Source organism: Telopea speciosissima, chromosome 3 (genome assembly GCF_018873765.1).
Source record: "Telopea speciosissima isolate NSW1024214 ecotype Mountain lineage chromosome 3, Tspe_v1, whole genome shotgun sequence".
Classification (NCBI taxonomy): Eukaryota; Viridiplantae; Streptophyta; class Magnoliopsida; order Proteales; family Proteaceae; genus Telopea; species Telopea speciosissima.
The window spans coordinates 18371189-18393020 of NC_057918.1; the positions used below are offsets into that span (position 1 = coordinate 18371189).

Below are 21832 nucleotides of genomic sequence, written 5' to 3' on the forward strand. Positions count from 1 at the left end.
ATCGAATCTGAACTCTGTTGGTAGATTCTGAGCAGCACATCAAAGGGCTATTTGGCCTAATCTGTAACTCGACCGACTCCTAAATTTTGAGTGGTATTGGACTACTATTAAATTGTTCTATCGGGTCTACTGTGGTCATTGTTACATTCTGGTCTATGGATTTTAATGTTCTTAAGCACCTCTTGGTAATCTAGAACACATTAAATATCACAAGGATTTCAATGTTAACTATATCCACGCCTGGACTAGCTCTAACCATTGTTATAAAAAATCACCCGGCAGGCCAATTGAGCCATATTCAGGTAGACCTAGTATGTTATGTTTCAACGATCCCAGAAAACTGGATGGAAAGAAAACCGAATCCAACTACCAGTTTCATAGTTTTCTTGCGAATCATGAGGGCCAGATGGTTTTCAGATTTTTCCATTTTTTTTTATTGTTTCCATTTTAAATCATTCTACTGGTTTTTTCACACCATTAGACTAGCCAAAACAAGCTTGGATAACAAACCCGAACCAGCTCCCTTGGCAGCTCAATGGCCACACTAGTTTATAAACAATGGTTTATGGTGCTGACATGGAATGCAGATGCCTCTGTCTGCCTGCCCATGTGCACAATGAGCAGTAGAATAAAGAGTACCATCTCAAAAGCATAAAATGGTCTTGCTTCTTTCCAAAATTTCTTCCTGGTTACAAGAAAAGATGATTAATGAAAGCAACTTTTTACCTTACAAGCATCAACTCATTAACAGATCTCCACATACCCCGTCCGACAACCTTAGCAGATTGATCTTTTGTGCTTCTTCCATGCCACAATTCTTTTACAACATACATCACGTCCTCAATATCTACCTTAGAGTAGATAAAGCAAAGGATGAGATACAATAAACAACTTATGATAAAAGCAATAGATGGTAGAAAACCAGGTCTATGGAGAATTTTATTAACAGATAGAACATTCTGTAACAAGCAAGAAAGCAGGATGGTCCTTCATGATTCAGCCTTACAAAGTTGTACCAGTAACAAAATGAAATGGAGAAAAGTTCATCTGTTTGCCCCAAAAAAACATAAATGAGACAGTTAAAAGTCAGTGACTGTGTATTGCCAGAAAAGATTTTTTCCCCACCCCCAGTAACCATTCCCTAAGAACAAGGAGGAGAATGACATGGTCTTTTAGCACCATCCAGGCCTTGAACATCAACAACACAATTAGAATAAACATTCAGAAAATTACATTCTATAAATATTACAGCAGAAACATAATTACATCAAGTGCCCAGTATATTTAGTACACAGTACAGTAAAATTATTGAAACTACTCAGTATCTCAATTTCCAGACATGTACAGACATTAATAAAATAATATCTAATAATTAATGTATAAAGATTGGGATCTTGGATTGGACCATTCTCCGATGGCACTGATCCAGATATGGATCAGACGTTAACCATCAATCTGAACATGATTCTCACAGATCTTCCTCACTCAGTAACTGGAAAACTGATGCTACATCATGTTAACTCAAGGAACAGAATACAAGAGAGAATATCAAGTTGAAAGGTAGGTATATTTCGCCTCTCATGTTTTCAACTGTGCCTCTCAGAAGATGTATTTGTAGATTGGATTTCCATTTGTTGTTGTTTTTCCATGGACACATGGTATCACTGCTTGACTCCCTTGCCAGTTCCAAGGGATATTTGTCAATTGTTTCACTTTTAGCTATGGACTCCCACTAGAGAGGGGAAAGATTTTATCAAAACTTTCTCCATTTGCAAGACGATGGTTGATATGGGAGAAGACGATGCAAAGAACTTTCCATGACAGAAGGTAAACACCATGGGCAATCATAAACATTCTCTCTACTAGGGAGTTGCTCAAATTTCAGTGGTCAGCAGTGTTTGAGGGACATTTGTTATTCGTTACATTGGAAATTGGATGAAGATAGAGCAGTCACATTTGTCACTGAGACAGTAATGTAGTCCTAGATTGGTAGATAATCCAACTAGGAGCCAATAACCAGGATCTGCTATGAACTGGTAAATCGGGTAGGCCAAAATTGGGATTTTTGGTCAAATTAGGGTTAAGGTTTGATGGAACCTAGGGTGTGATGGTAGGGTTAGGCTAAGTTGATCTAGGGGATTCTATCAGTGAAGGTTACGTTAAGTTTTAATGGGGGAAAGTGTGCTGAATTAAATTGGCAGCAAGTTAGAGTTAGGGTTTCGGGTTTTTGAAAAGAGGGAAGCGAGAGAATCTAGGATTCAGGGTGGTCTGTTAGGGCTACAACCAGAATCGAGTTTCACAATGGAAGTGAGGAATATTCTGTCCAAGTTTGAGTTGGTTCTGATGGTCTGATGTGAAGTTATGGTGGAATCACAGAATTAGAAGGAAGAAGAATGAAATATAAAAACATAAGGTTCCAGACAAACCAGTCACCAATTGAATATCAGATCTGGAATGAGAAGAGAAGATAATGCTTGCAGACTGCTCCAAACCCAGATTCAATAACTTTAAATAGAATTCAGAAGTTGCAGCAGCAAGAACTTGAAGAACAGGCAGATCGAGCTTCAATGGAGAAAATCCAAATCCCAACAGAGCTGTGGTCTCATTCTTCTTCAAGCAGTGATCGATTGGCCTCCTTGAATAGCTGAAGTTAGTCTTCAGATTTGTTATTAATACTCTTGAACCAGCAGAGAAATTCCAGCAATAAGATAGATGTTTCAAGAGATCAAATGGGGCAGAACTGGGGTTGTTGAAGAATTTGATAGAAAGGGGATGGGGAATAGAATAGATGTCTCAGGATTCAACAATGCTATAAGCAAACTTTGTATTCATTCAATCATGGACTCAACTGAGTAATTACAACTTTATTTATAGCCACAATGGCTGAACATAGAAACTAAAAATCAAACTCAAACTAGGACTCAAAGTAGAACTAGGATTCAAACTAAAACTATGATTCCCAACTAGGATTCAAAGCTAAATCCCAATTAGAATTACATCAAATAAAAGACTAAATAAAAATTAAATAAACTCTAAACCTAATCCCATGTTTTGGTGCTGGTGTAGGGGAATCCCTACACCTACAAGTGGTGGTGATTGCTTCGAAATCAAGTTTGTAAAAATTCCAGGAAGGTTCAGTCATATCACTTGAAGAGTTTACCATCTATCTGTATGGGCAAACGTTATGTTGGACATATTGCCAAAGTTGGCTGCATTTTAGAAAAATACAAACAATGACTAGAAATGGCTGAATGACTTAGAGAATTTCATTGCATTTCTCTAAAAAAATTTCTTGCCCCCAGTTCTCCAACAGATTTTATTATTTCCTGTTTTATCTAACAATACATTTGTCATTCTTAATGAAAAATTTATAAGGAAGCAATTTAATTCTTTTGAGAGTTTCCTCATGCTTCACAGCAAGTTGATTTGCAGCTATTGACATCTAATAGCTGCATCGTATTGTGTTCCTTGAATAAGTAAGCATTGTTCAACTAATTTCAAGGTTTTTTTCTTAATTTTGTTAGAATTTCTTTGGATTAACTGCATCTTTAATTTGCATGCTAAATTAAAACTACACCTATTCAGTTTATTGAACTATGAATTTTGTTACATCAGTCAAATTACCCTAAAGATGAACCAGTTGATGAGTTTCCTGAGTTTTAGATTGCACTATTTCCAAGTATCTAAATTTAGTTTCAGTGAACATCTTGTTGCCATTCTCATGTAGAACCTCTTTGATCCATATATACAGTCACAGACCAAGAAGCCCTCGGGGATCACACAAGGAGGAATGAGAAGGGGGGGATGGGGAGCACACAAGTGGTAAATTTTTGTAGATTCATATGCTTGATAATATAAGTGAATGTTTAATGATCTTGCAATATTTTCCTGCAGATAAACTATTCATTCAACAGCTACAAGTAGCTCAGCCTTTCAACATGATTTTATTGTTCTTTTATTTTTTTTCCAGTTGTGCTTCCTGTTATACTATAGAAAAAGGAAAGCCTACAATTGAAGAAAGACAAACAATCAGAGTGGCAAGCTCAAATGGTTAGTTTCTCCTAAGACCCAAATAGGCAACTATTCAATAAAATAAACAGAGAAGAAATTGAGTATAAAGCAACAAAATTCCCTACTTGAACTTGCATGGCAGTCCCATAGTACATCTCTTCATGCTCAATAAGGCGCTGATGAAGAGTCCGATAGTGATCCATATCCAAGTTCACCACTGGCTCAGTTTGTACTTGAAACCCAGCAAGCTGTGTCACAACATAGGAGGCCATCACCTGTCCAAAAATTGCAGGAATAGTCCCAAGAACAGGTATTATGCGGACCCTGAAACCGGGTACTATCTGATATCAGGATTTCCAAGTTAGCAAGTCAACATTCACATCATTATAAGTGGTAAAAGGTCATGACATCAGAATAACTTATCAAACAAGGATACGCAAAACAACATTTTGAACCATCAACCAACAATTGTCGAAACACAATGAAGTTGAAGATCGTCATTTGCAAAAGTTTGTGTGCCTAAACCTAGTACTACAAACACATGTCACACAAATACAATAAATGAATGATCACGGGTTCACGGCACACATGACTATGGACAAGTGAATATACCACAGAAGAATATAATAAATCACCCTCACCTGATAGTCCAAAGGATTTTCTTCGTCTCCACTTGGACCCTTAAAAGGAAGCAGCTTCACTTTTGGTTTCTCCAATGAAAACACAACTGGTATTCCACCTTCAATACCATAGTCTTTCCTCAAGCGGTATCTTACCTGTAAAATAAAAGTTTTATATGGAATGTAATATGAACAGTTCAAGCAATTTCACACATAATCCGAAAACTTGGGTTTTTATCTCATTTCAGCCTGTCCGAAATTTCGCCGAAACAGTGCATTTTTTCCGTGAATTTTGGCTGACATTTCGGGGGGGCAAATGGCCGATATTTTCGCAGAAAAACAGTGCATTTTTATCAACAATGTAGACATGACCGAAACAGTGCCAATTCCTTAATACGCCTGTTATTTCATCTCAGCCTCATCGAAATCACCGAAATTTCCAACGGCAAGTTTTTGAACTATAATTTTACACCTCAATGATAAAATGAAAGATACAGCAGAAGTTAATTCATGCACTCACACATTTTGATAGGAATGATGGACAGAAAGAGAAATGAGCATGATTAATAGTCCTTGAAAAGAAGAAGAAGGTGGTAAAGATGAGCAATAGGCACCCGACACACACCACAGTAAACAATAAACAAACTGGAATAAACATAAATGCATATTTGACCTAAAGAAAACACATAGCTACAATGTAAACCCAGTAAATTATGCCTGCCAATAGATACAGCAAACTGTATAAGAAGGGCAGCAGAGTAGAGTTTGCAGGCAAAACCTTGAAAGCAAAAAATCTTTAACCTGATCCATCCTACGGTACTATAAAAAGGATCTCATATCATGGGTCTGGAAGTCAGGAGGAAATGGGCATTAAACTTCCAACATGCCAGGTGAATGATGAAAGTACATAGCATCTTCTTGTCCATTTCAATATAGTCTTCCTATCATATCAAAGGAGTAATGAAGAACCTTTGGCCCAAGGAGTTATGTAATGGAAGAATGATCCAATCTTTGTTGGGTATATGGGAAGGCGACAAATAATTTGAAGGAAAGTAGCTTCACTTCTAAATTTGCAGTATAATTTGTAGGATGAACTGGAACCTAATTTACAATCTTAATATAAAAATTTGCAGTAACTTGCAGAATCTATATTGTGATACCTGAAACTTACATGCCACTATACCATGACTGAGATGTTCATCAAACTATGTGTTTTCAACAAATAAACAAATATAGGTGGAAATTTACCGTTCGAGATAGTGGGTCATTTATAGATTCTCTTAAATCAGCAATGCGAATTCGTGTTGGGTCAGCCCTTGCACCTGCACCAGTAGCAGAAAGTACCTTCAAACTCCTCCGTACACATGCAGCAAGAAGTGACACCTGTTACATAACAGCAATGACAAAATTAGAGATTAAAAAGAGAAATACTTAATTCCTTTTCTACAAATGAAAATATTTAAAAATCCAATTTTTAATACTAAAGCCATCAAGCATGCATGCATTAATGAGTTTAATAGTAGACTGAAGTTTCAGGAGGGAGAGCACCAAAGAGTAAAATACTTTTGGTTTTTCATCTTAGTTTTATCAGAATCCTGTGCAAGTATCAAACATCCATTGGAAGATGTAACAAAGTCGTGAAGTTGAAGGCCCAAGGCAGTACAAGGAACCATGCAGGGAGACTTCTCACTCACTTTGAAACAAAATCTTGCTAAAACAAGTTTATTCACAGAAGCCAGCACTTGCTCCATATGATCTAGCATTTATCATAGTGTAACAGAAAGCATCCTCCACATACAAGAGAAAAGGCGGAGTGCAGAATGGTATTTGAGATGTAGATGCAAAAACTAATCATGTATCAGAGACAACTATTTCATACCAATGTGGAAACTGAAGCATCAATTTGACAGTTCGATGCAGGAGAGAGAGAGGCAGAGGGAGAAGCCTTCCTCATCTAGCACACTTCATACTAGAGTTTTTTATTCATTTTCATGCCAATCGATAGGCATTACATGGCTATTTATAGACCCAAAAAAGAATAAAAATGGAATCCTTCTAATACCCAACTTCCTAAAATAACTGGACTAACTTGGAAACTAAGGATAGGACTCTTCTAGATACTTACTTGCTATCCAAGACTTCCCACAAGAACTCCATGCTTGCTAAGAGTTAATATTTATTAAGATTTGTCTGTTCTGTGGGGGTATAATTGTAATGTTCTTTCTTATCTCTGTCCTTAAGTGTAAAGTACACTTAAGTAGTAGTCTTTAGTTGTGGACCCAGTCCTTCATTGTAATTACTTGCTTTTATGTCAATATAAATAAACCCCCCATCCACGGTTTGTGGGATTCTGCTCTTCACTCAAACCATGGGCAGTGTTCTCTCCATTCTCTCATCTTCTCTTCTTCTGTTCTTCGATTCTATCTTCTCTTCTCTTCTCTCTTTCTTATGTCTAGGTACTGATTCAAGTTCTATTACTGTCACATGGTTTTAAGACCATTGATTTCAGTACCTGGAATTCCTTCTTCATCTTGTTTTGAGTGTGGTTAGGATTTTTCCCTCCCCTTTGATGTACAGCCACCTGTGTTGTTTTCTGTCTAGTAGAAGCCCAGTTATTTTATTATGCACAACTAGGGTTTCATCATGTTATTGGAGAAGGAAAAAGTTTATCTGAAGATGCCCTTATCGTTGGCTAGGGTTTGCTGTTTTGGTACTTGTGCATAGGGTTTTCTTTCCATGTGCATAGGGGTTTAATCCTTTATGTTTTCTCTTTTTATTCTTTTTTGTGATAATGATATTCTCCTCCTCTGGTAAGTCACAAACATCATTGTGAATACTGTTTTATGGACTGAAAATAATCTTTTGGGGTGAATGATCAGATTTCCTTCTTTCTTACAAAACTCTCAGTTTTTGGGAGATTTTCCAAAAACCGTCTCTCGTGGGTTGATTGCTATGATTTTTGGAGGACTTATACAGTACTGTCTGAGGTCAAAATTTCTGAACAAACCTGCTGTTTTAGGGTTCTGCTGCCTGCAATTTAAGGGTTTCAATCCTAGATTGCAGCTTGATGTTTTGGAAGTTTTTGGATGCAATTTTGGGACTCATGCTTCTGGTTATTATTTCTTGTTGCTGGTTGTTGATATTGGTCGTGCTTCTTGTGGCTAGTTACATCTGGTTTATTCTCTATGAAAGAATTCTATTTTCTACAACAATATGACTGATTCTAAACCTCCCACAGATAACGTCAGTGTTCAAATTACATCTATCAAACTGAATGGTGGAGAAGCCTACCTAGAGCCTGTCAAAACACTGGTGGAGAGGATGCTAGTATTGATCAGATTGCACTGATACCATGTAACACAACTTAATAGAATGAAGAAGAAGATGAACCGAGAGGAGAGGAGAAGACAATAGAGAGATGGAGAGAATAGAACCAGCAGTAGTTCTCTGTGTATTACTGCTGGACTGGCAAGTTATATTTATACTGAATGATATACAGCAGCAATAGAAGTAGAGTCAAATAAGGAAACAAACTAAAGACAAAAAAGGAAAACGACAACTATCGTGAGAGACACCTAACTCAACTACACCCAACTACTAACTTAACAAAGTACACTTAAGTAGTAGTCTTTAGTTGTGGACCCAGTCTTCCATTGTAATTACTTGCTTTTATGTTAATATAAATAAAACCCCCAGGCCCCCACCCACGGTTTGAGGGATTCTGCTCCTCACTCAAACAGTGGGCAGTGTTCTCTCCATTCTCTCATCTTCTCTTCTTGTCTCTTCTCTTCTCTTCTCTCTATCTTATGTCTAGGAACTGATTCAAGTTCTATTACTCTCGCAATATTTAACAAAACTATCCCTCACACGACCTACCAAATGGACCCCACTAATAAAAAATAAAAGATTTTTATATAATCAACACTGAAAAAACAAATTTGAAAACTATCCTATGTATCTAGGCCCACATTAATACAATACATCGAAGTCATAGAGAAAAAATATATGGCCCAAAATAGTGGATCAAGCCACATCCAATGGAGGTGACCATGCTCTCGCTGCAGTAGATCTTAGTAAGGATATATTGCTTTAGTAGGGAAGTCATAGGGCTAATTCTTGACTTGACATATTCATTTCACTGCAGAGTAGGGGGAAAAGAATGATAAAGTATCTAGCAGTAACAATACCAATAAAGTAGAGATCAGAGCACTGATAGGCAAAAAGGACAATAAGAATTGATTGCACCAAAATATCTTAAGTGTCCATGCAATGAACAAAAAGGTTGCCACAATATAAATAGTCATATCTAGTTTCCAATAAAGGTTGTCGAAGCGGAACAGCAATAACCCACTTTAAAACTATCAAGATCTCTTACAAGATAAGATATGCTAGTTATGTATACATACTTCTACTTCTTGAAGTAGATCACAAGTCCATATGTACCCGCAAGAAACAAGCCCAAAACCAGCCCAGCAAGGTTGGGGATTCGATTGCTATGAGAGGTAGCCTGGTCTGATGATGCGGCAAGTTTGTTGTTGTTTTGATGGAGCATCACCTAAGGCAGCCCCAGCCCAGAGAGACGCATGAAGAACAAGGCAAAACAAACTTCCCAAAAAAAAAAAGTTAATGTTCACATGAACAGTACCTGAACTACTGTTCAGGTGGTACTGTTCGCGTGAACAGTGTTATGGGTCCATAAGCCTCAAATGGAGAAGGACGTCCAAGCAAATAATTGAGATTCTGTGGGCCCCATTGAAGATAGCAAGACAACAGATTTTATTGCTGCCTAATAGTTTCTATTTTAGTGTCTTTCCTTTTGTTTTAGAAGGCTGATACATAAAGCCTCAGTAGTTTCTAATTCTAGATAGTTTCTATTTTCAATAAGTTGTCATTGTCACTAGTTGCTAGGTTTAGTAGCTTCTATTTCCTACTTTCTATTTTCAGTCAGTTTCTATTTTAGGAAGTTTCTATTTTCTATCTTCTATTTTGTAAGCTTGCCTAAGTTATAGGCCCCCTATTGTAAGAAAGGATCAGAATTGGATAATAGAATTTGTGGCCAAGCTTGCCATTAGTTATGGGAGAAATTCCAGGTTTCAACAGCTAGGATAGCTGTGGGAGAGAGACCTAGGCTGAGAGAGTCATTCCCCTACCCCCTTCTCTTCTATATCTTCTCTAGATCCTCTTCTTCTATCTACTTATCCTTTTTTTATGTTTTTCTTTCATGTGTAAACAGGAAAAAAAGAAACCAATAAAAGTTTCAGTTATTCAATTTGTTCATCCTTATTGTGTTTTTTTTTGGGTGAATAGAAAATTCATTACCAAAGAGGAAAGAAAAAAGGAACAACCCTCAAATAGGAGGGAAAAAACAAAACAACAGCCTAAGCCTCAAACAGAAAGGCCCATAGGTCGAAGAGAAATTGAGGGAATGCCCCAAGAATCAACAATGAGCCTGTTCCTAGGGGTGTCATTACAAGTAGAGGGAGCAACCGAACTAAGTTTGGTTTTAATTTCAAAAGAGATGAACTCCCAAATCTGATTGAGAGATTGAGATTTGGAGGTCCATTTCCGAAGATTTCGCTCCATCCAAATATGATTGATCACAATACCAAAAGCCAGCTTTCCCATCACATCACAAAGGGAACAACCACCAAAAGTCATGTCAACCCAAATCCATTCTCTGTCGAAAGGAAGAATCCGAAGATTTCTTGGCCAGCATTAGTAAGGATACCTTTCCAGACAGAGCAAGAGAAAGGGCAGTCAAAGAAAAGATGATTGGAGTCCTCCATCCCACTCCAACAGAGATCGCAATTAGGGGAGACAAATATTTGCCTGTGTCGAAGAAAGGACTACGTTGGAAGGCAGTTAGAGAAGACCCTCCAGACTCTAAAGCAGTGCCGGGGAATGTCGTGTCTAAACCAAACAAGCTTCCTCCAAGGGACAAGGGGATGGCGAGTCCGAATAAGATCCCAAGCAGCTTTGGAGCTGAAAGAACCCGAAGAAGTTGGGAGCCAAGTGACACAGTCTTCCCTAGGGTGGGGCCTTCTTTGAATAGATTCGAGGAGATTTCAAATGTTAGTGAGCACAGGGTTTGAGGTATCAGGAGGAGCCCAGCCATTAGCTGTTAGAGTTGATAGTAAATATGTATCAGGGGTAGTTCAGGAACTAGACTTCTAACTAGTTCCCTTATTATGTATTTTTAACTTTTTATGTCTTTTTACCTTTTACCTCCCTAGGGAGGTGATTGTAATACTTTTAGTAATTCTATTTGAGCAATATAGGTGGGTTGGAGAAGTCTCTCTAACACACACAACTTTGAACCGTAACTCTCTCTTCTTCCCTCTCTTGTCTCCTTCTTCTCTAACATCTTCCTTCCTTCTCCATTGTTTCCCTAATCTGAAACTCAACTTGGTATCAGAGCTGGTTGGTTTGAGAGTCATATTTGGTTGCTCTTCTCTATTCTTTTCTTCTCTTTGGAATCCTAGGATTCAAAGGGTTTCAAAGAGAAGCTACCAATGTAAAAAATCTGTGGTATAGAAGTATGAAATAGGTTGGAAATAACCTACTCAGCTGTTTGGAGGTGTTCTTTGAGCTTGGTAGAAGCTATTATGAAGTTTTGAAGCCATTCCATCACCTGCAACTATTACCGCCAGCTTCAAGTTCGAGCCCCTGGTTCTCTCTCTCTCGGCCTTGGTTTCACCTTGGAATGGCTCCATAGAATCGCCAAGGGTGTTCTTTTCATCCCATCGGCCTTGGTTTCAATCTTCCACTCTTGCTGAGCAGTACTCTCTTTCGTGGAATCTCTCTTTCGCCTAGGTAATATCGGACTGCAATTTCTCACCGCAATTTCTCTGCTCCTCTTATTTACGGACTGCTATGTATTGCTGCCTTTGCTTGAGAAATGTTTAACATCACTGTGTGAGGGCCTTAAGATTGTTTCGAGATATGTTATTTCTTGGTGAATGCTAGGGTGAAGCCCCTTTTTCCCGCTTTTTCCTTTACTTGTGCCTCTACAGGCTGCCTTTACTTGCTGGTTCTGTGTTATCGGACTGTTTGAAAGTTTTTTTATTATTTGGGTAGAGTGTGTACTCCCACTTGAACAATGGCTGATTCTCGAGATTTGGGACTGGTATACCTGTCCCTTCTCCTCAATTTGCCTATGAAAGCACACGATTTCAGCTTTCCTTTTTGAAACTTGATGAGACAAATTACTTGGACTGGTCACATTCGTGAAACTTTCCCTTAGGAGCAAAGGGAAGCTTGGGTACATCACAGGTGCTATCAAGCCTCCAGAGCCGAATGCACCTACTTATGAGAAATGGGAGGCGAGAACTCTACGGTCATGACATGGTTGATCTTCTCCATGAAGCCTCGAGATTGGGAGAAGATTTATAAGAAAGGAGCTGCCAAGGCCATCTGGGATAGTGTCTCTCGGGCCTATGACAGAGTGGGTGACTCGCCAAAGTGTATCATTGCACCAAAAGATTCATTCCATGCGGCAAGGGGACAGAACTATCTCTGAGTACTATCATGCCTTCCTTAGTCTTTTGGAAGAATATGACCACTACCGGGACCTCCACTTGATTAACCCGGCGGATGAAGCGAAGGTGTATCAGACCTTTGAAAGGGAGCGGGTGTTCACTTTACTTGGTGGTCTGAACCCAGACTATGAACCCATCCGGCTCCAACTCTTAGGCCGATCTCCTCTTCCATCTCTTAGTGAGGTCTGTAGTTACCTACAGAGTGAGGAGACTCGCCGTGTCACTATGGACTCCACATCAGCATCATCTCATGACAAGTCAGCCCTCAATTCCAGTTTTTTTCGAGACACCCTTGGGGGTAGTAGAGGCCAAGGGCCCACTCGTGAGGCAGCCAGTGTAGTAGAGACAATTGGTGCCAGTGGAGTTGGGAGAGACAGGTTTAAATGTGATCACTGTGGGAGAACTGGGCACACCAAGGATAGGTGTTGGTCCCTTCATGGTCGCCCCCCTAGCACACGTAGTCGTGGTGGTCGTAGAGGGGAGCTCGAGCTCGCTCCGTGACGATCGCGCGATGCTCCACAGATGATCCTATCTTGGTTGACACGATCCGCCGGATTATAGCCCGATTGAGCACATCTCCTGCATCTACCGTGGCCAGCTCATCTTCGTCCTCGGCCTTGCAAGTCTCCGCTACGACCTCTCATCGCAGCCAGTCTTGGGTCATTGACTCGGTGCCCCGACCACATGACTGGTATGTCCTCTACTTATGATACCTATACCATTTGCTCTGGTAAGGATAAAGTCGGGATAGTGATGGATCCCTTTCCTCGATATCCGGTAAAGGTAGTATCCTGTTACCTCCTTTATTTCCCTTACCTCGTTCTTCATGTTCCTAACCTTCTGTTAACCTTTTATCCGTAAGTCACTTGACTAAATCCCTCAACTGTTGTGTCACCTTTTTTCCTTCTCACTGTCTCTTTCAGGATTTGGTGACGAAGAGGATTATTGGTAGCGGACGTGAGGAGAAAGGCCTTTACCTTTTTATCCTAGTGTACCCACGACTCGATCCTATGTGTGTGGACGTGATGACATGAGTTCAGTGAGTCTGTATGTTATGGCATCGGCGTCTAGGCCATCCATCTTTTGTTGTAATGAGGAAACATTTACCTCACTTATTTTCTTCTGTTGCATCTTCCCATGTTTTTGAATGTGAACCATGTATGTTGGCCAAACATTGTCGCTCCTCTTATCTATATCATGGTAATAGAATGCTTGCTCCTTTCCATATTATACATACCGATGTTTGGGGACCTTCTCCCACTACTTCTTTATTTGGCTTTCGTTACTTTGTCTCTTTTGTTGATGATTTTTCTCGTGCCACTTGGACTGTTCTTCTGAAAAATAAGAGTGATGTTTGTGAGGCATTTCAGAATTTTTATCAAATGATCCTTACTCGTTTGATACTCGTATCAAAGTTGTCCGGTCGATAAAGGGGAGAATATATGTTTAGTGGTCTCAAGCTTTCTTTACTAAGAATGGCATTCTCCATCGATTAGCGTGTGTTGACACACCCCAACAAAATGGGGTTCTTGAGAGGAAAAATCGCCATTTATTGGAGGTCACCCGTAGTCTCTTGTTTGGTATGCATGTTCCCAAGACTTTTGGTCGCTTCTTCTCACTGCTTCTTTCCTCATCAATCGCATGCCAACCAAACTTCTTGGTTTCAAATCTCCCTTAGACATCTTATCTCCACAGTTTCGCTTTCTCTCTTCCTCCTAAAATCTTTGGTTGTGTTTGTTATGTGCATGTTAACAAATCACATCGCACAAAACTTGATCCCAAAGCCCTCAAGTGTCTTTTTCTTGGCTACTCTTCTACTTCTAAAGGTTCTGGTGCTACCATGCTTCTTCTCGCCGGTGCTTTACCTCTAAAGATGTCACCTTCCTTGAATCTATTCCTTTTTTGCCCCATCTCAAGCATCCTCTTCGGGGAGAATTGTGGGAATGAGCAGCTGCTGATTCTCTCCATTACCCACTACCTATCTCTCCCTTTATGTTTGACATTGGGAAGTCCGTGAATCTGGATGATGTGCATCCGATTCGGTGGTGGTGAAGCGCCGTGGTCCTAGTAAGGAGAAAGATTACCACATTACATACGGAAAAGGTGAAGGCTTGCATAATGAAAGAAAGAAGACCTACCAAGAGTCCTCTTTGGATCCGGATCCACAACCGAGATCCACTCTTCTAACTCAGGTGATCTCCCTTCTCCTTCTTTATGTGATTTAGACCTCCCTATTGCTGTTCGCAAAGGGAAAAGAGCTTGTACTAATCCTATAGCCCAGTTTGTTTCCTATGATGCTCTTTCTCCTACAGGTCTTGCCTTTATTCTTGCCCTCTCTCCGCTTCTACTCCCAAAAATGTTATTGATGCTATGTCGACCCAAAATGGAGACAAGCTATTCGAGGAAATGATGGCACTTGAGAAGAATGGTACTTGGCAACTGGTGGATCTTCCTAAGGGACGTGTCCCTGTTGGATGCGGATGGGTCTACACAATCAAGTACAAATCTAATGGGAGTGTTGAGAGATACAAAGCAAGGTTGGTGGCTAAGGGATACGATCAAGTCTATGGAATTGACTATCGGGAGACATTTGCTCCGGTTGCCAAACACAACTCAATTAGAGTTCTTTTGTCATTGGCTGCCAATAAAGAATGGCCATTATACCAGTTGGATGTGAAGAATGCCTTTCTCCATGGGGATTTGGAAGAGGAAGTGTACATGCAAACTCCTCCAGGCTTCAAACTGCCATCGTGAAGGGAAGGTGTGTCTCCTCAAGAAGGCATTATATGGTCTCAAACAGATCACCAAAGGCATGGTTTGAGCGCTTTGGCAAGCCGTTCTAAAGAATGGATATTCCCAGAGCAGTCGATCATACTCTCTTTACTAAGAGGGGCCATGGTACCATTACAGCCCTTATTGTTTATGTTGATGATATTGTGGTCACAGGAGATGATATAGTTGAGATAGATAACCTGAAGAGTTACTTGGCACGACAGTTTGAAATTAAAGACTTGGGTCCCTTGAAGTATTTCTTAGGCATTGAAGTATCAAGGACCAAGAAAGGAATTAATATATGTCAACGGAAGTTTGTTCTTGACTTGTTGACGAGATGGAATGTTGGGCTGCAAACCAGCCAATTCTCCTATTGAGCAAAATCATAAACTAGGAGAAGATTGTGGTTCTTCTCTAGTGGATGCGGGAAAGTACCAAAGGCTAGTGGGGAAGCTTATCTATCTTGCCATGACACGTCCGATATCTCCTATGCGGTGGGAGTAGTGAGCCAATTCATGCATGCTCCCAAGAGTGGCCACTGGATGCCGTTTACCGTATTCTTAGATATTTGAAGTCTTCTCCAGGGAAAGGATTGTTGTATGCCGGACATAACCACTTGAAAGTGGAAGGTTTCACTGAGATGCGATTGGGCTGGCTCCATTACAGACAGGAGATCCACTTCCGGTTATTGCACCTTTGTTGGGGGTAATTTGGTTACATGGAGAAGCAAAAACAGCATGTTGTAGCTAGATCCAAGCAGAGGCGAATTTAGAGCTATGGCCCATGGAGTTTGTGAACTTATATGGTTGAGAAGACTTGTTCAGAACCGGGATTTGACATGAAGGTCCTATGAGACTCTACTGTGATAACAAGGCAGCCATCGATGTGCCCACAATCTGTTCAACATGACCGAACCAAGCACATAGAGGTTGATAGACACTTCATCAAGGAGAAGATAGACTCGGCTGCATTTGTACTCCCTTTGTGAAGCGGTGATCGGTTGCGGATATCCTCACCAAAGCTCTTGGCTCTCCTCGAGTTTAATATCCTTCTAAGCAAGTGGGAATGCATAATATATATTCTCCGACTTGAGGGGGAGTGTTAGAGTTGATAGTAAATATGTATCAGGGGTAGTTCAGGAACTAGACTTCTAACTAGTTCCCTTATTATGTATTTTTAACTTTTTATGTCTTTTTACCTTTTACCTCCCTAGGGAGGTGATTGTAATACTTTTAGTAATTCTATTTGAGCAATATAGGTGGGTTGGAGAAGTCTCTCTAACACACACAACTTTGAACCGTAACTCTCTCTTCTTCCCTCTCTTGTCTCCTTCTTCTCTAACATCTTCCTTCCTTCTCCATTGTTTCCCTAATCTGAAACTCAACTTTAGCATCAATGATATCAACCACCAAAGCATTTCTAGGAAGCCCAGAGCCATAAATAGATCTAGGACTGACTTGATGAAGGAGAATTCCCATAGGGTGCCAATGGTCCAACCACAAGGAAGTCGAATTCCCATTACCAATGATAGAGAGAATAGATCCAAGGACAATGGGGCGAGAATCAAGAATTTTGCGCCAGACCCATGAGGAATCCGAAGAGATGGAGACAGTCCAAATGGATTCCGATCGAAGCAGCCCAGAATAAATCCAATCCACCCAAATGCTTTTTTTCCTAGAGACAATCTTCCAAATCAACTTGATGATGCCAGCTGAATTCACCTCCTTTATTCTTCTAATACCCAAGCCACCTTCCTGCAGAGGGAGACAGACTAAAGCCCAACTAGCAGGCCGGAGAAACCTAGAGGAATCAGAACCTTTCCAAAGGAAAGAAGACATAAGAGATTCCAAGGATTTGATAGTGGAATGAGGCAGCCCATAGATTCCAGACCAGTAGATATAGGAAGCTTGCAACACCGATTTGACGAGAACCAGACGACCCGGATAAGATAGAACCATCTTTATTGTGTTGATCCTGGCTGCAATTGATCTCCCACTGGTTTCCCTGGTTCGAGGTCGACTTTGCATTTCTTCTAAAGGGATATTTATATAGCTGCACATTCTGAAATGTGCATGAAAATTTATTAGTACATTAAAATCCTATGTACTGAAGGTAAACTTGCATAATGTACAAAAGTTACCATGAACGATTTGGAAATGATCTTTTTCCTTGAATTTTTTTTAAATTATTGAGGAAGAATCCCCATACCACTTTGGATATGATCTTGGCTATACCTAAAATAACAATTCCATTCTTAAACGTATATATTGGATTCAACAGAAACATTAAAAAAAATTAAACGTTTGTATTGTATAATGTATCAAACTGTTCAATCATGTTAAAAATATTGTCATAATAGACTCTTGTTAATGCACGAACTATAATGTGACAAACACCACATAAAGATAGCCAATAAGAGATGTGCTGTTCAAGGGGGGTGGGGGGAAGAAAAGAATTTATAAAAACAGGAAATCAATAAACCAGCATTATGCAAAATTGGAAAGAATAAAATGACTACCTTGGTATCAATATTATCAATGCAATCAAGAACAAAATCAGGCTGGCCTGAAAGAATTTCTTCCTCACATGACGCATCATACAGTTGCACTCTTGCATCTACTTGGCTTTCTGGGAAGATAACTGAAAAGTGCTTCTTAAGACAAAGGGCTTTAGGGATCCCAACATCATCTCTCGTTGCCACAGCATGCCGATTCAATGATGAAAGCGATACCTTTTCAAATCATCAAGAAATGATTAAAGTTGTATACATATAAAAACCATGACATACACCAAAATCAACAATCAAAGTTATTTGCAACAGCTACTTGCAAATTTCCCAACCATGGTACTAAATCTCGTTTCGTTTCGGTGTTTCGGTCTGACCGAAATTTCCGAGATACCGAAATTTCGTCGAAATATCCGAGATACCGAAATTTCGTCGAAATATGGTATTTTTCTGTGGGTGTAAAATGCCAAAATGACCGAGATTTCCGAAATTTTCGAAACGAGATTACCGAAATTACCGAGATTTCCGAAATTTCCGAAACGAGATGACCGAAATTTCCGAAATATTCGAAATATTGCACGTGACACTTTTAATGACTTTTTCAATATCTCGCGATATATCGTGAGTCCACGATATTTCGTCGATATCTCACGAGATATCGTCGAAATATGGTATTTTTCCATTTCGGATTGGTATCGTATCTCGGACAGCTCGAGAAATACGAAATTTGGCGAAATATCGCCGAAATTTTGCGAGATTTTGAACCTTGTTCCCAACAGCCAGTTGTTTTTGCACAAAATTTGTTAACAAAATAAATTTGGTACCTCTAATGTTGACAAAATTTATGGAGTAACCAGTAATGCTGTTGCAGATAGGCGTAGAGTTAACTAAATTTTTTTTTTAATATTTATCTTGTAAGAATAATTAATAGCAAGTAGGAGTTAAAGTTGTGTTTTAGTTTTGAGTCCAAGTTAGAGTCAAGGTCTGTTTTAGTTTTGGGTTAGAATTGGGACTGTTTTTAAGTCTTTAAATATGTGTTGGACAAAGGGTTATGGACAGATTTTTGGAATTATATATTGAATTAGTTGGAATTACTTATTGTAGTGTGGCCGCTTGGTCTTCCTCCTTTTCCTCCATCGATTCTCTCTTCTCCTCGGAATCCTCATCTCATCTCAGGTTTGATCTCTTCCTCTTCCTTCTCAGTTTCTTCTTTCTCTGATCCATATTCTTCTCCTTCCTATTGTTATTCTAAGACCTTATATTCTCTGCTGCTGGAGAACTGTTCGACCCGTGGGAGATTTGATCGATGGATCTCATAGTGACCACTTTTGACCTGAGATTTGGAGAGAAGGAATCCCCTTCACAGATGACCAAAAGCCTATAATCCCAAACTAGTACTGGTACTACAGTAAGATCAAACTCTGCAACAGTGCTGATTGTCTCTCCTACTGCCAGATACAACCTGCAGAATTTGTTTGCTTGGATCCTTTTGATGCAAGGGGAAATTGGCTCACAAGGTTTTTTTTTCCAGAACCTGGTCCACATGTTGGTGCAAGGCCAGCACCAGCCCAAGCCGCAGGCAGGTCCTTGCTGTCCCAACCTGGCCCTGCTGAGTTTATTTTATATAGTTTTTTTTGGGTCCACTTGGGTCAATTATTTATAAAGCTAGAGAAGACTTTTGGTATTCTTAGTGTCTTTTAGAATTCCAAGAGTTAGTTAATTTTCTTACTGTCTTTTAGAATTCTAATAGTTAATTTTCTTGGTTTATGTTTCCTATGTATTGGGGGTGGGGTTCAATGTTTTGGGTTTAGTTTTCTATGTCTTGGGGGCAGATATCTATGTTTAGGATTTGTTATCTATGTATGGGGAATTCCAAAAGGATTTTCGAATTCTAAGGGTCTCTTTAATGTTTATTATGCCGTATTCAAGACTTCCATCTCTATATAATGCAAGTACTGGCTGCTAACAATGGCAACCCAGAATTTTGAAAACAAAAATCTTCTTGTGAGAACCCCTTGTGAGAAACAAGAGCTGTGAGACTCAGCAACCCAGGTGGGACACCTACGGCTGGTAGATTGGTGGGACTCCAGCTCTACAACCTAACTATCTATTTTCATACCTACCTATTCTCTTCCAGATTCGATTTTGGCTTGCTTACCCTCTCGGGTTTGCATCACCTTTAGCTCTTGGGTCAGCCTTTTGGTTGGGTTTGATAGAGTTGGGGAATAAAAACATGCTCCTAAATTCTCCTGTGATTTGGAGTCCCTTTTGAGGCATTAGATCGATTTCAAGAAGTCTTGTTACCGCTGGCTACAAGTTTCTATCGTGAAGTCTAAGTAATGTAGTCCTAGATTGGAATAATTCCCACTAGGAACCAGTGTACTAGGATCACCAACAAGGCTGGCCGATTGGGTTAGGGTTTAGTAATTTAGGGCGAAACTAGGGTTTGAGGGAAGTGTTGATGTTGAGGTCTATAGGGTTTTGATGGGCAGGTGTAGGGGGTTATTAAGGGATAAAAATAATAGGGTTTGGAGAAGTTTGAAAATTCTGCAATTTTAGGACAGAATTATCTATCGGGTTTGGGTTTTGGGCTTTTAATGGAGTATGGTGATGGAGGGGTTAGGGTAGGAATTAGAGGCTATAACTTGGGTCAAGTGTAGGAGGGGATGGATGAAGGATTCGATGGAAGTTTGGGGATGATCTTATGGCTGGAAGTGGGTTGCTTGAAAATCAAGTTATGGATCGAATGGGGGAAAGTTGCAGGTTTAATGGAGGGGATGGATTGCTGGTTTATGGTCTGATGGGGAATCAATGGAGAGGTTAGGTTTGGGCTGGAGGATGAGAAGTAGAAGATTTAACAGCAATTAGATTCAACTTACTGGTTTGAAGGAAATTCCAAGGGGCAGCAACTTGAATACTTGAAGGAAACCTCCCAATCTTCACGATGCAAGGAGTCGCAGGAGTCCACCCACCCTATCCACCTTGAGATCCACGAGGATGTAATACTCGGAGAGCAATGGCAGCAATAACAGCAAGCTTGAAAGCAAAATTTGATTAATTGAACTGTGGGGGAGCCTCCCACGATGGTGAGTATTTATTAATCAAAACTGAAATCAAAACCTAATCAGAATAGGAGTTGAAATCCCAATCTGATTCCTAATTACAAACATATCAATCAAACTTGTAATCCAAATCTGATTCCAAAAACAAAGCAGTCTTCCTAAAGAAATCATGGAGGGAAAATAAAAGTAAAATAAACAACTAAAATAACTAAAGGCTAAAAGACTAATTTTCCCTTAGTTAAAGTACTTGAAATAAAACTAAGTATGGGAAAAAGGCTCCAACGAAAAAACAAAACAGCAGCCTTCTCAAGGCTACTTCTTCTTCCTAGTGCTTGGACCTGCATCACTAAGGTTGAAGAAGGCAGGTTTCCAAAATTTACAAGTAATAACTGATTACTTTTAATCATACAAAACCCCCTGTTTCTGAACTTTAGTTCTGTTTATTCCCACTCTTCTTTAATTTCCAGGAATAGCCCATTCTTTTGAACTTTAATTCCAGATATAGCCCAGCTACTATTTACTCACTTTTAAAGACCTGTTTTGCTTCGGATACTACAGATTTGCCACTCCTTAATTTGAGTTATCTATCATTCTTGTGAGCCCATAACGAACCCGTAATCAAAGCTTTCAAACAAATCCAAGATTTCTTAAATCTGATTTATATTGAAGGAGTTATGTTTTGGTCAAAACTTATTTGGTGTGCGCGAATGTTGTTTAAAATCACTCTGAATGAAAATATTTTTTTAAACATCAAAACATATGAGTATTTTACCACACTTTTGGTTTTTAACAATGTTTTACCATATTAAGATTTATGGAATTTTTAGATTTGAGAAATACCCCAACATTTAAAGTTGAAAATTGCACCTACCGCCGAAAAATCCAGTTTTCATTCTTGAACTGGGGGATTGACTTTTTATCCTTTTGGAATTTGATTTTTTAACTATTTTTATTGGATTCAAATCAGGGGTATTTGCTTATTCATGAATAATGTCTTAAGTAAATTTCATTTATTTAAATGATATTTGGCATAAATAAGCATCGCACTTGACAATTATGATTCTTAGTACATTGTGCGTACACTAATAAACTTAGATCAATAACCACAAGTATCATTTTGAGTTTTTTTTTTTTTTTTTGGTGTGAAAATAGTTTGTGCATTGTGTTTAGAAAGTTTTAAAAAAAAAAAATTAGGCCGTAAACAAAAACCAGAGCAAAAAAAAGCATTTTTGGGCCTCGAAACCACCAACTCGAGTTGGCTGGGAAAAAATCCCTGGGTTCGACCATATCTCGGTTTCTGGCAGGTCGAAACCGAGTTTTAGA

The 21832-nt window shown here is 39.3% G+C and overlaps 1 protein-coding gene across 1 annotated transcript in view; it reads right to left on the reverse strand.

Annotated features, from left to right (window-relative positions):
* Positions 1-21832, reverse strand: part of LOC122656535 (tRNA threonylcarbamoyladenosine dehydratase) — a 31722-nt gene that overhangs the window by 6512 nt on the left and 3378 nt on the right. Inside the window, exons 5-9 of the mRNA XM_043851094.1 lie at positions 17460-17672; positions 5880-6014; positions 4653-4787; positions 4137-4352; positions 727-851 (exon numbers count right to left, since the gene is read on the reverse strand). Coding sequence (XP_043707029.1) covers positions 727-851; positions 4137-4352; positions 4653-4787; positions 5880-6014; positions 17460-17672 — 824 coding nt within the window. The remainder of the gene's footprint in view (positions 1-726; positions 852-4136; positions 4353-4652; positions 4788-5879; positions 6015-17459; positions 17673-21832) is intronic.